Consider the following 15,091-nt stretch of genomic DNA (forward strand, 5'->3'; position numbering starts at 1 on the left):
TATGTAACAGATCACACGTAACTACAAAGTGTTTAAGGTGGAAGGAAAAGGATGTGAAAACATTAATAAGAATTATTTATTGGGCTGTATTAATCTGTATTTATACATATGTTTTACCAGCTTTACTCATCTAGACTGGTAATTTTTTTTCTTATCTCATTTGTTTTGGTGAAATACTTCAAACTGCATAGAAACCATCATGAAAAACAATTTTCCAATCTAGATTTTGACTCTCTGTGTCAGTTTAATAAATACATATACTTTGATCTAAACCATCCAGAGTAGTTCTGGCTTTTTAGTGCTGCCCTGCTGGAAAGTGAACCTACAGTTAAAACTCAAGTCTTTTGCAACCTCAAGCAAATTTTCTCCGGGGATTGTCTGTATACCTTCATCTATCAACTCTGACCAACTTCCATGTCCCTGCCTATTAAAACCATCTCCACAACATGATGCTGTCACAATCTTTAGTAGACATGGTTTACATATTTAGGGGGAAAACTGTAAAATGGGTTGTATAAATAGACTTGACAAACTACATGCTTTATTCCTGAAATGTTTTGAAAAGTCTCCTTTTTCTTTCACTCTACAATTTTGCAACTTTTGCAAGACACTGTATTTCTCATGATTGTGTTTCATAATGAGTCATCTGGTTTAATAAAGAGGAAGAATTGCAAGTTTACATGGACAGTCATTTATCTGCTTTAAAATAAAAGAAACATGATAATTATGGGGCATCAGGCATTACTCTAAGAAGAATTTCTAGAATTTATCAGAAAATGTCCATTTCTCAACTTTTCTGCAATGAAGCATTGATAGTTTAAATACAACTTGTGTAACTGGGTTTTTTTCACTTCTATGTACTGCATATGTCCATTTCAGTAAAGAGGCAAATTAATCATGACAACGTAACAAAGGAAAGTGACAGAAGTGTCACAATAGCTTTAGAATTCTTTTGAACAAAATAATTTTACTTTATGTCCATTTAGAATGAACTACTATAATTAAAGTCAAAACAATGCAATAACAAAACAGGATCAAAATGACTATTTAAGCATTCATGATGTTAAGCTTATCTGAAGAGCAGACAGTTTAATTACTTTTGAGTTGACACTAGCAGACCCACTTGTGCAAATAGGACACAATAAATAAAACTGTTTTGCTTTTTCACAATAAAGAAATAATTCTTATGAATTTATACTTAAATCAGAGTTTAGTTATTGGAAGAAACGGATTGAGAAAAGAATGGTGCTGTGTTTGATGAGAAAAGGACTTGAGAAATGCTTCTTTGCCCCATAATTTTAAAAATCACTTGTCTTGATAAATCTCTCATGAAAAGAAAGTCAATAAAGGACATCTGAATAAGCAGTTGATGTTTGTTTATTGGCCTAAGATTGTCAGGACATAATGCAACTTCTCCAGTGCTTAACGATGTTTATCGTACATTTATTTGTGACATGTGCAGCACAGAGTATAAATGTGTTTACGGAAGAAAAAGACAAGGAGTCATACGAAAAAAGGCAAATTTTACAATGAGCTCTCAGGACATTTCCGACTGTTCTTTTCACATGTTTGTTTCAGAGAAGTATGTAGAGTTTAAAAAATATGCCCATTGACATGAATGGAGAACTGTAACAAAAAGAAATATGTTAATTTTTTTCATGTAGCGGTAGTTATCCTCTCACCCTGGCACTTCCACATTTTAATTACCAAAGCGATTGTTTTCTCAGCTATAATACAATGCATACAATGTCTTTTTTTTTTTTTTTTTTTTTTACATTGAAACATCGGGTACATCTGGGATGTTCAAATATTTGACCCAATAAACAAAATATGTATAATAACATTACGAAATTTTAACATCAATAAAAGAATTTTTTATAATAGTCTGAAACTCCCAACTGCTGTGATGCACGATAGAGACTGAAAGAGTCATGTTCGTCCATTGCACAAAGTTTTAAATACACATTGATGAAAAATACAGACATAACACACGTGTTTGGGTAAACAGAAAGATCGTCAGTGACAGTCATTGAGGCTATGATTGATAAATTAGAAAGTATGTTTTTGACAGTCGCTAAGCTCTTTTGTTGATTGGCTGGTGCAATGCTGCCTCCACATGGCCCAAAGCACACACTGCAGCTACTTGAAGTTTCACAACCTCCTGTTTTTCAAAAAAAAAAAGGGACAACTCGTTCTGGTCCTATTGCACAATTTATCTTCCAGCGATGGAGACAAAAACATTTTCATTTAAAAAGTCCATGTTTTACTTTTACCCCGGTCCTTTCTCCACCCAACTGTTGGCAAAAATGTTCAAACAACTGTACAGTGTCACATCTTAAATAAATACTCTCCATCAACAAAAATGTTGATGAGCATGTTCATATTTATAAAACTGAAAAACAGCTCATTAACTTCAAAGGAACGGACTATTCAGCACCAAAATCTGGCGGCAGCTTTTGGCTGAAAACGTAAACGAGAACAAAACAAAAACGTAACCATCCATCACCAGCAGGTATTAAATATTTGTATTAAAATGAGCTCTCATGTCCCAAGCCCACTTTTTTTCTAATAGGGCTCAGAAGCTATACATATAGACACAATAATGCAGATACTTCTTTTTTCTTTTAAAAAATCCCCACAAACATTTTCTGTCATTTTGATAAATAAAAATAGAAAACCACAGAGATATCTCTTTAGTCTTACTGTCTGCAATCTAAGTCCTGTCATAATTTCCCTAAGTGAAAGAGAACTTGGCAAACGATGGCAACCACCCCCGTATTGAGCACTGAGGAAATGGAGATGTCTAATAATCTGCTTTCATACAGTACAAACTCTTTCTTGTTCTCCTCCACTTTAGCCATGGCCAAGAGTCCTTTAGCTGCTCGGCACATCATGTTTACACTTGGAGGGTCCATTGGAGGGTGTCCCATGTGCAGCAAATTGTGAGGGTTCTGTTGATACTGCGCCATACTGACGCCGTCCTCCAAGAAGGTTACCAGGTTACCCACGCTAGCCTTCTGCAAGGCGATGGCACGTGCTGCGGTGGGGTCTCCCTGTGCCAGGTGTGAGAGAACAGCAACCGCCATTTCTCTGTACACTTGTGCCTTCCTCTGACCAACGTATCGCACCAGGACTGCAAAGAATTTTTCCTGTCTGCTGAAAGGTGGAGTGGCTAGCAGGAGGTCCACATTGCCATCTTGGATGCTGAGCTTACAAAGGCACTCCAGCACCAGCCTCTGGGGAGCTAGTTGGGAGTGTGGGGATGTTGACGGAAAGGGGTCCTGCGCTTCAGCTGAGGGACAAACCATCCAGTGGAGAAGGCCATCCAGGATGGGGAGGCAGATGGTGTCTGAATAGGTTGAGAGATCAAGGTGTCCTGCAATGTTGGAAAGCGTGACCATGGCATTCTCCCTGAGCAAACTCAGGCACTCCCACCACCACTCCTCTTTGCTACTTGACAGTCCCCGCTCCTGTTGTTCGTCCTTCTGGTAGGTTGGTGCTGACCTATTTCTCTCTGGGTGAATATGGTGTAACAAAAGCAGCCGGCCCAAAAGAAGAACGAGCGCAGGATGGTGAGACATTTCACTGTCATTCCCAGGGATAAAGGACAGACTTCGCACGATGTTGGAAACACAAAGGCACCTCTTGGAGAGTGAGTCCTGCCAGGAGGAGGTTGTGCAGAGTGGAGCCTCATCCAGGCAGCGGGGCTCATCCTCCAGAAGGGTAATGTGGTCATCCTCCCCATCTGGATGCACCCTGAAAGGGTAAGATGGCAAAGATCGAGCAGGATGGGCATACGACAGGGCGTCAACCCTGGCGCACAGAACGTCATCAATAGTAGCGGTGATATGTTTCAGTTTTTTGCTATCTTCCCCTTCCGTATTATTTTCCGGTTTGTTCTCATTCAATGTTTTGGTACCCCCCCTGGCTGACGGATCACTCCGCAGTTCAAAGTGTGTCTGAATGTGTGCAGTGGAATCACCTCCACCTGCCTGCCAGTGTATCAGCCCACTGTCAAACTCAGTGACATAACCCAAGCGCTCAGTTATGTCTTCAATCAGGTCGTCTTTGTGCACAATCTTAATGGGGAGTTTATCATATTTACTGGCCTGTTTAGGTTTAGATTCTGTTTCTGCAGAAGGCTCATCCAAACAACCTTTTTTAGTTTCTTTTTCTTCCACTTCTTTCAGTCCTTTTTCCGATTGTCCTTTATTACTGTTTTTCTTTTTCTTGGTCACATCAGGATCCTGCTCTTTTTCTGGCACCTCAGCCTGCTCTTCAGTGACAGGTGACATTTCCTCCTTGATAACTCCTGTTTGCCTCTCCTGGATTTCTGTTGCTGAGGATAATTCAGATCCTGACAGGTTTGCAGAGGCAGTTTCCTTCTCAAGAGTAGCATTCTGTTTCTGGGTAGGATCACAATCTAGATCGTTTTTGGGAACCATTGTCCGAACCTCAAATTCTTCCAAGATTCCAAAAATCTCAATCAGGCAGCGGCGAAAGTACTCCACAATTAGCTCAAGGAATCCTGGCAACTGGTCAAAGAAAGATAAAATATGATCAGTATCAAAAAGAAGGCAGATCTCTCACCTTAAAGTTTTTTGTTTCTGCAGTATGAGACAAATGCATTATTCTGATGAACTTTGTAATTTTCAGTGACATATATCTTATTAATTTAGACTATGAGAGACCAATAGAGAGAGAAAAGTTCAACAATAACAGGAAGGTTGGACAGTTTAAAGCAAATGTTTTGCTTTCAAGATTTTAAAATGTATATTCAATTTATCTTGTAACAATCATAGAAGCAGCTGAATTTGAATATGGAAATGGAAATATTATGGTTATGGTAAGAATCTACATTTTCTGCTGAAAGGCAGAGACTCCACTGTGTCGTGAATCTACATGTGTGGAATTTTGAAATTCTCTTTTGGAATTTAAACTAAATAACAAAAATTATAATGGTAAAGCACATTGGCAAGGTCAAAACTTTATCAGAAATCAAATATCTAGATTTTTACCTGGGAAAGGTTGAAGGAGGCCACTGTGCTGTCATCATATAGCAGGATGTTGATGGTGTCTAATGCCCAAGTGCTTTCTGCCAGCAGTCCAGACTTCAGAGACATCATCACACGCCAGGCTTCAGGTGTTCCTGGGATCATAACAGTGCAAATTAAAGAACAACATCCAGTGTGGTTATCCTGGTTTACTACAATAATCGAGGAAATCATCAAAAACAGAAATGATACTCATTCAACAATTGATAAAATAATTTACCACTGTCCTTTGATGTTAGCTTGCGTCTTGGCTTTAGAGCTGGCATTGTGGCTTCGACTGACCCTGGAGGGTAGTTCAGGTCCCTTCTCAGGTTAGGAGGAAATTGACCATTTGGTCCGCTGCCTTGTGAGCCCATCATGGCCATCCCTGGCTTAGGCATCTTCATGGGAGACATGAAAGGGGCTTTACTGGGTGACATTCGAGATTCCATTGAGCGCTGGAAGGCCCCTGGGCTGGGCGCTCGAGGCAGATGGTTGGCCATGGTTGGAGAATTGGAATAAGATGAATGACGTGAAGACATGGGGGCCATGCCACCTGATGATGATATGTAGGGAGGCTGGCGGAGCCAGTGGTCGTGCGCGGAGCGACCTTCAATGTCATCTCTGCAAATAGAGCCATACGGCTGCATTTGCGATGGTGGCCCCTGTCTGCTGTGGTAGGAATAGCTGAGGTCTGTTCTTGAAGGCCACATGTTGGGTCCCTCAGGAGCATGGTTAGAAGCAGGACCCCCACCCATCATACTGTGCTGGCTCTGGCCTGATGGGGCCATTCGGTCACGATGGTACGGGTATGGAAACTGTCCTTGGATGGGTCTGTGATCAGGGCCTGAGTACCCACCACTGTAGTGATTGTACACATCTGGCTGCTGGTTGGTGTACTGCATAGCGTACATGTCACTCTCATGTCTTTTGGGTGGGGGACCATACATTCCATCCAACTGTCGTTTGTAGCCCTGAATAAATAATAATAATAATACACAATGCAAATACGTTACTCAAAAAATGAGAATAGCAACAGCAAAAATTAAATTATATTATGTTTCTTAAGTGCCAAAGTTTGCCATCAAAATATATATTTTTTTCAGATCCTAAGTTTAGACTATCCAAAACAACATACACACATTATCCAGTATTTCATAACATCACATTAATTACTTAATTAAGGTTATGGTAAGAATTTACATTTTCTGCTACAAAAATCACATTAATTATTCAGTTAATGTGATGTCCAGCCTTTTACTACAAAGTTTTATTTGGCCATCTTTTAATGCAATATCAAATGTTAGGAAGCATAAAAACAGTTACTTAAATTTGAAAGAGAAGCTACCAGTGCTGTGTCTCACCTGTTGCTGTGGGTACATCCCAGATGGATGCATGCCATATGGCATGCCGGGATACTGCTGACCATAACCGTCATGTCTGAAATGCAGAAGATAAAACAAATTGCTTACCTATAGTAAGTAAATCCTCCAGTACTCTGTAAGACTAAAAACCAGAAGAAGCTGGTAAATGTAAAATAGGAGAGCTGACCTTTGCTGTGAGGAGTATCTGCTGGGAGAATACATGTTGCCTTCACTATTAGAGTGTCCCATGTTATTCTGACTTCCAGGTGGACCCATGGTTCCCTCCATACCCATCATATGGTCAGGTCTAAGACATAAACAGGCATGATTAATAGATATGACTTAACTTTACATATAATCTTCTTAAGCATGGGATTAATTTTGAGCTTTTAATTGCATGTTTGAATTCTTTAGATTTGTCTAGTTAGAATACAAACACCTTCAATGCATTGAAAAAAGGTCCAGTGACCATGGCGCTCTATAGTGGTTCCTGGATTTTGTTTGAACATTGATCAGATGAAAAAAAAAAATTCGCACTTGAGTTTTTCAACTGGACACTGAACACAACACAAATCAAAATTGGCTTCTAAAACAGAATTTCAAAAAAGTAAACATTAAGAGACTAAACACAATCGAGATTTTACAGACAATGCTTAACAGTTGGCAGAAAACAAACTCATTTCACTGAAAAGCTCAGTCAAATATCCAGCTGTCATTATGTCACTGATATTTACCTACATATCAATGGGATTGTATGTATAATCGTGAGCATGTACGATTTTGACTATTTGGATTAAATAAAGTCCATAATAAATTCAAACATGTGTACCCAATTCTTGCTTTTTAACATCATTAAGTAGTTTGTGCTATGATCCTTCCACTCTAAAAATGAAAGGTGACTACATGTAAACTTCTGACCAACATTGCAATTAGTTAACATCTGTATGTATGTTACCTCCGGTCATAACCTGGTCCATAGGGATACTGGGACCGCTGGCTCATGCTCAGGCCTGATGGAGGCCGACTGTACAAGTCCTGCATACCACCACTGGACATCTGGCTTGGTATATATGGATCAGCTCCTGCCACTGCAAGAGAATAAAGCAAAAAGCAAGTTATTGTAAATTAATTGACTGTATCTTCAATCTCCCACCAGATGGCAGCAACCCTCTATGAATACTCTTCACTCATTCTTATTAGCCCTATTGTTCTGAAGCTAAATGTTGTTATGCAGCTGCAATCCACCATATTATTCATTCACACTCCATTCTCCCCATCTTTCAGAGGAGCTGCCGTTTCTTTCAGGGGAAAAACTACTGTTTGTTCTGAAAACTAAAATACACAGCTTGGTCAAAACAGGTGCATCTCAGCGGGATGCGAGGGATGAAAGGTTGGGGGAAGGAAAAAAATGGTGATTAAAAGGACGGGAGAAATAAGGATGAGACGAAGGCTAAGCTAAGAGAAGATGAGACGAGCTGTCGTGTTTTTGATGATGGGATGTGTGGTGTACCGAACAGCTTCCATCTTCTTTCAAAGTTTTAATAAAACACACACACACACGCACACACACACACACACACACACACACACACACACACACACACGCACACACACACACACACACACACACACACCCACAAGCGCACACATCTATCTTGATCTGAAGCAACATGGTTATTTGACAATAAATTACACCAACAAAGCAGATGAAAGAACAATGGCTTCAGAATACATGAGTCATTTTGTGAGAGAGGCGTATAAGTTTGCAGACAGCTTCAGGATCAAGTTTCAAATTTTTGTTTTACATACATTTTGCACCTATCTAAGCAAAATCAAAGATACTTTTATTTTTTTTTTGTAAAAATACCAAAAATAAACATAAAAGTAGGTGTAAAAATAATTCTGAAAATGAATAAACAAGTTCTGGCATTGACTTTTTGGTGAATTGGGTGACACAGTGTGTGCTCTGCTTACTCTTCCTCATCCCCGCGAAGGGGTCCTTGGCGTCGTACTGCATCCTCATCATCATGTCAGGCATGCCGAGGGCCTGCTGGTATGGAGCTGAGGGGGGCAGGCTGCTCGTCCGCTTCTGAAAGGCCGGGTCGCTCACCTCCGAGAAGGGGTCCTGTACGCTTACACTGCTCCTGGACAAATAAGAAAAACAAAAACCACAAAGAAGTTACACAAGATGGACTCTGAAGGACTAAAATGTCTTTCATTTTAGAGGAAAACAACTTCTATGTTTGAATGAATAACACATGCATGTATGGAATAATACAGATAATTGTAATAGTGACATATTACAGATCTGACTAGAAAATTAAATTCTTTTTTTTTTTAGCTTAAGGTGTTTTTTATATTTTATTTTCTATTTACAACTTTGTCTGTTTTAATTGGTGCAAAATAAATGTGTAAAACTCAAATTATCATAAAGAAATATCAGCCTGAAAAATTTCTAAATATGTCATTGTTATGTTTAAATAACACTTTTTAGAGCTGTATAACACTTCTTACATAAAGTCACAATGAAAGCAAACTTATAACTTTAACTCTCCTCTCAGTTGCTTCAAGCGGCTTAAGGTTTATAATTAAAATCAGATCTGATGAGGGAAAATAAACAGAAAACTACAGATGTCTACATATAACATAAGCATGCACAAGCAGAATATATCTTAACTTTTACATTTACTTTAATTCTACCTCATCAAAGGCAATAACTAAACTTGTATAGTTTCCGATGCTAAATTACTACCAGAGAAATCAGGTAATAACTGGAATCGGTCGTTTTTTTGCTCCTGTTGTTATGGTCACAATATACATCAGCACTGCAAAGTCACACTGACAACAATTTTCAGTGTTGAAGTTGTTATTAAGTAAAATCAGAAAGACTCAGTTAGCCATGTTCAGTAACATTGAGGTGTTAAAATGAAAATAGGAAGCATGACACGTGTATAAAGCTTCAAGAATTAAAACAGCATTTTGATGACTACATTCAAATTTCTGCAAAGATGATTTTGCCTTTGATAGGAAGTTGAGGGTGTTACTTCAGAGATCCAGTTTTGTTTTTCTATGAACATTCATTGTTAGGACAGTTCAATTTTTAGATCTATCCAGACAGGGGATAATACGTATTATACTGCTGTACTTTTTAAATAGAAATCAAAATAGGCTAAAATTGGTTTAAGCATTTGGAAAATCTGTGATCAGTGCATCTCCAATTAATACACTATTTTGCGGATGCTTTTTATGTTGATTGCCTCTGATTTTACAGAAAAAAACAATTAGTTAGATATAAATAAATAATGCTTAAGAGACTGAATCAGTAAAAGAGGTTCCAGCTGGCAGCAGTGCCAGCAGCTGAATGTGTCTGTGTGGTACCTGTTGGGGGGCAGTGGAGTGACTTGTCCCAGCGGGGTGGTGGCAGGTGTGGGTGGTTTCAGGTCGCCTGCTGCCTCTGCTGTAGAGCTGCTGCCGGATGACTGGGGCGTTTGTGGACCTTGGAGTGAGCCACCTGAGTTGGCTGGGAGACAAGAGAGGCATTATTACTAAATCTGAAGGATTCCCTAAGTTCTCCCTTTAAAAAGCAGAAGAAGAAGAAAAAAACTGTTGCGCATTGAGACCGTAGGGCTTCTCGAGGTCCTCTGCTGTGATCTTGAAGCTGGTTTGAGTTAGAGCAGCCAAAGTGGGATTTTATCGCAGCAAGGTGCTGTATTAGGGAGATAACTTTGGGCTTATGTCCAAAGCACTCAGAGTGATGCCCGACATGAGAACTGAGCCTTGGCAAATGCGCCACATAAGGGCAGAGAGGATGGGAATGGAGGCAATGCTGAAGGAAGAGAGGACGGAAGAACAGGCTCAGCAATGAGAGGAGATGAATTTTGGCCACTTGTGGCCATAATAGTAGCCCATCACTTAATTCAATGCTGAAGATATTTTACAGTGCCTCGCAAATATATTTATTACCCTTAAACTTTTCCACATTTTCCCAAATATAAGTAAAGAAATACATGATTCTTCCCATGCTTTTAAAAATAATAAAACTCTGAAAAGTGTAGCACAAACATGTACTCAGTCCCCTCTATAATGTCACCCCAAAAATCAAATCAAACTAATTGTCTTCAGAACACAGCTAATTAGCAAAGATAGGCTATCTGTGTAAAATTGACTCCCTATTTTACTCCAGCAGTTTTGAGAGGGTCTCAAATGTTTGTTTGAGAAACTTGAGAACAAATGGCATTGTAAAGGTCAGGGAACAAAGCACAGATAAAGTTGCACATAAGTTTATGAAAAAGTATCCAAAGGTTTGAACGTCTCAGTCAGCACTGTTCAATTCATCCGATCAAGTGGTTAGAGTAGGGCCCACTTGAAAACCTACCATGACATGGACGTAACCATAAACTAAGTCGTCATCAATCAGAGAAGCAGAAAAGAGGCTCATATTAACGCTGGAGAAGATGCAGAGATCCGATATTCAAGTGAAAGAATCTGTTGACAGGATTATTATTTAGTCATGCACATAGAAAGTAATTGCTATGGTAATTTGTTTAAAGGGACAGTATTATGCAAAATCAACTTTTATGAGTTGCTCCTCATTGGTGCTGCAGTCTCCAAGCTAAGTTTCTGCTTCACAGAGCACCCCTCCCCCATGACTTTTAGATCCTGCAGACTAGCACCAGCAGCAATTACCAAACAACTGGCGGAGATGCGCATCTTCTTAGCTGATCACACAAACTACCTCTCAGTTGAATGCTTCTAAGAATGTTGTAAATGCTTTAATGGAGAAATATTGTGATGTCATGCTGAAGGAAGAGAGCTGGAAAGAGCAGGAGCTTTTTAACAGGACAGGCCCAATTTCAAGGCATCAAATTGAAAAGTAAAATTTTTAAGTCATTTTTATAACAACTGAAAGTAACAGTTACTTAACTGTGCTAGAAAATGGTATGTTCCTGAAAAATACATAATACTCCCCCTTGCAGTTATTTTACAAAAAATCCTCAAAGACTTGCATGTATTTGCAGCGATAGCTGCTTCCAACTCTCTGAGACTGCATAAAAATGAAAGCTTTGCCTTTTAGATTTTGTATTAAGAAAAAAAGAAAAAAAAGAAAGAAAACCATCTATTCTTTTCATTCCACTTCACAATTCCAAGTGATCACTTACAACTTAAATTATTGACAAATTGTAAAAAATCTGGAATGCTCATAGTCGATGAGGATCTTACTGAGGGCCATGTTTGAAGGCAAAATTACAGAAAGGTTTAACTTTAGAATCAAATGGGGCAGATAGTACACAAAAACATCCACTGAACATGAGTGAAAAGCTGCAGACAACCTGCACTTTTAAAGTCTTGACTGAAAACAAAAAGCTCTTAACATTAGATCGGTACAGGGGTTAAAAACTGGATTAGTGTGCTATTTTCTTCTGAAACCTCACTTTTGCGAAATTCTCTGTTCAGATGACTGGGAAATTATATGAGTGTTATGCTACAAAAGCCCTGCACACAAAGAGCCCCCCAACCAGATAAAACCAAGTGACACAAATTCCCAGACTGAATCAAAAACAGAAACAGGTGCAGCTAAAAGATGACAAAGACACTCATGGATTATGAAAGTATCCTAATGAACACTTAGAGTAAGAAGTTTTTTTTTTCCTGGAAGAACCTCAGTGGCCTCTCCCTGCACCACCTGTCCTTAGGAAAAAATGCCCCCCGTAAGACTTTGGCTTTAAAAATTCATGCTAATTCTGAATTATTCAATAACACCCCCTGCCTCTAAATCACAGGAGACAGGAGGAGAGATAGACAGAGGGGTAGATGGTGTCCCATGATGATGAGCAGAGGTAAGAAAAGAGGGCAAAGATGGGTCAGTGAGCTCTTTGTGGGCTATCCCGGTGTCAAACCGAATGAATATGCACATGCATGCCCGCATGGCGGAGAGGGAAACAGTCGAGGGGTTAGCCACGGTTAAGAGGTTTGTCATTCTTCAAGAGCGGAACGATCCGCGATGTAGAAAGATGGAGGAGAGAGGTGGAGAGAAGTGTGAACTCAAGTGCCCTCTGCTCCACATTTAGCTGGAGAAAAGACGCTGGCAGAAGAGAGGGGGGATAAGTGTGTATGTGTAGGGGCCTGCATGTGTGTCAGCTAGTGACATAATCCGGTGGTGGTGGTGCTGGTGGGGGGATGGTTGGGTGGTTAAAAAGCAGAGCAAAAAAAAAAAAATAGAAGTCAGCTGAGCTGCTTTTGTGAATGAAAGGTGACGGAGAGGTCGGGTTTGTTTACATTGTACATTCCAGCCCTCATTAATCACTCCGCACTCCCCGCCACCAGCTTCACGCAAACACACTCAGACTCCACACCAGCCCGCCGGTCAGGCTCCTTCAGTGACATCACGGAGCTGTCAGTCTATATTTAGGCTGGCAGGGTGTCAGGAGGGCAGTCTGAAGCAGACAGTGGAACTGAAGGCATCAGCTGTGGGATTTATACCCTGAAGCTTATAAACTATGTATTACTGACAACTTATTAAAAACTACTTTTTCTTAAAGGGTTTGAATTTTGCTAAGTAATTATAAAAACAAAAGCATGGAAATCCTAAAGTTTAAAAATCAAAATCTAGAATTGAGTAGAAATAACAGATTATACTGTTATTCATGTTGTGAGGCTTTTAGCTTAGGATTCCAAGTAGGAATGGGTCGCTATAAGATACTCAATGTATGACAACAGCTGCATGATTTAACTCAAAGATTTAAACCAAAAAATATCAAGTCATAATCACATATTTGAAAACTGAAAGGATTTTTAAAATTTTTTTTTTACAATTATACTTATTAGGATTTTCTGGTACTGTGCAAAATCTCTAGTTATCTTGTGACTGAGACTGCATGCGTGGTTCCTTAAGGCTCAATCTTGGGCTTTTTTTATTCAATATCTCTGCATCTAGCTCATATTTTAAAGTGCAGAAAATTTTCTTACTATGCATATGCTGATACACAACAGTTTATTATTAGGGCTGTAGCATCACATGACCACAGTCTTTTGAAGATGAAGTGTCTCCAAGATTTCAGAGAGTGGACTAAGGCTCAGCACTCAATTAACTTCAATGAGGTTGAAGTCCATAGAACAAACTGTTAGCTTCTTTAAATGTCTTAGCTTTTAAATACCCTAACCCTACTCTTTACGTATTCTTCTAATGCATTTCTATTCTTTGCTGCTTTCTTCTACCATGAAGAACTCTGAATTACCTTGTGTACGAATGACAACTATAAATAGACTTGTCTTGTTTTACCTTAGTGCTAGTACTAAAAGTAACATAGCATATGTATTACTAGTTCAAATTCTGTATACGACATATATTTAATGATATTTGGTTTTTGATACATAGACCTCTGTAAAAATATATGAACATACATCATAGCAGAAATCTTTAATTGCTTATTAAGCAGAGTGTTATGCCTTTTTGCAGTTATTGTGTTCATTAAAAGTCATTCTGCAGACACTCCTCTTGCAGCTTCCTAATTACAATTTTAAAACAGTTTAATCTTAAAAAGAATGATGGGTGGCACTCTTTTAGTTTCTACACACAACTATATGTTTATCCCCCAACATGAAAGATTTTTGACAACTGCTGAATTGTCTTTCTTGTGAGTGAGGACAAAACTGAAGCTGTCTTCTTGTAGTCAGCTCATCAGCAGTATGCAGCAACTGCGCTTGATGCTAAAAATGAGACTTCACTACCCACCCTGGTACTTCCTCTAGTGTCTTTCTGAAAGGATTTTAGGCTTTGTGCAAATAGATGTGTTCACAGTTCAGGGAGGAAATGGCACCAGCGACCTGTCTTGACAGCAGAAAATGAGCACCTGTATGATTTTATCCTATGAGAATTGGGCTGAATCTAGTGCACTGGTAAAGTCCAGACAAAATTCAAACACATTGTAGATTTGGTTCAAAGCTATTAACAGTCATGTCAAGTGTAATAAGTTCACAAAACCTATTCCTTTTTAAGGGCAGAAAAGCAGTAAAATAAAAAATTTTTTGGCACCTTTTCACACCTGTAATGAGCAAAACCTGCACTGACCCTAAACACAGTGTTAATAAAAAAGCATGAGGTTAAGCTGCTAAATAGTGAAAAATGTATTCAGTTTTTTTATACTTCATGTAAATATGTTATGATCCTCTACCATAGTGATTTAAGTTGATGTTAGCAAGATTATCCTGCTCAATTGAAGTGGTTACATCCTCCTATATGGATAGTGGAGGGCCTAAATTATAAATGTGGTGGCTGTAGGAGAGAGTTTATTTCCATGTGTGAATTTTGTCCACTACATAAATGTGTATGTGCAATCCCACATAAACAAAGATGCGTCTTTTCTTTGGCCTGCGATAAAAGCAATCAGCAGTGTCTCTGCTAGGTGAGAAACTCAAGTGTCCTATTTAAAAGCAAGGGTCACTTTTCTCATCTCCGCTCCAAATTAGAGATGTGACCTCACCAGTCAGTTTCGTAATGACTCTCCTTTGCTTCATAGTCGTCTGCAGGGACACAGAGTAACACACAAACATAAACCACCCTTTGAGCCATGGTACTGCAGCTAAACAACATTACTTAGCCTTCAAATGCAGTAATCAAATAAAGGAAAGTCTCAAGCTGGAAAAGCAAAGGGTGACAGTATCATAATTCACCTCCATTAAACTAAAGATAACCTC

General features: G+C 39.1%; 1 protein-coding gene across 2 annotated transcripts in view; it reads right to left on the reverse strand.

The window, feature by feature from the left end:
* Positions 1–1,361: 1,361 nt before the first annotated feature.
* Positions 1,362–15,091, reverse strand: part of LOC102228829 (AT-rich interactive domain-containing protein 1B-like) — a 196,106-nt gene continuing 182,376 nt past the window's right edge. For both annotated transcript variants that reach the window (XM_023353033.1, XM_014471447.2), the window contains exons 14-21: positions 9,776–9,917; positions 8,372–8,541; positions 7,353–7,485; positions 6,585–6,704; positions 6,398–6,473; positions 5,275–6,007; positions 5,019–5,149; positions 1,362–4,535 (exon numbers count right to left, since the gene is read on the reverse strand). In XM_023353033.1, coding sequence (XP_023208801.1) covers positions 2,724–4,535; positions 5,019–5,149; positions 5,275–6,007; positions 6,398–6,473; positions 6,585–6,704; positions 7,353–7,485; positions 8,372–8,541; positions 9,776–9,917 — 3,317 coding nt within the window. In that variant the 3' untranslated portion in view covers positions 1,362–2,723. The remainder of the gene's footprint in view (positions 4,536–5,018; positions 5,150–5,274; positions 6,008–6,397; positions 6,474–6,584; positions 6,705–7,352; positions 7,486–8,371; positions 8,542–9,775; positions 9,918–15,091) is intronic.

The sequence above is a fragment of the Xiphophorus maculatus genome, chromosome 19 (assembly GCF_002775205.1).
Source record: "Xiphophorus maculatus strain JP 163 A chromosome 19, X_maculatus-5.0-male, whole genome shotgun sequence".
NCBI lineage: Eukaryota > Metazoa > Chordata > Actinopteri > Cyprinodontiformes > Poeciliidae > Xiphophorus > Xiphophorus maculatus.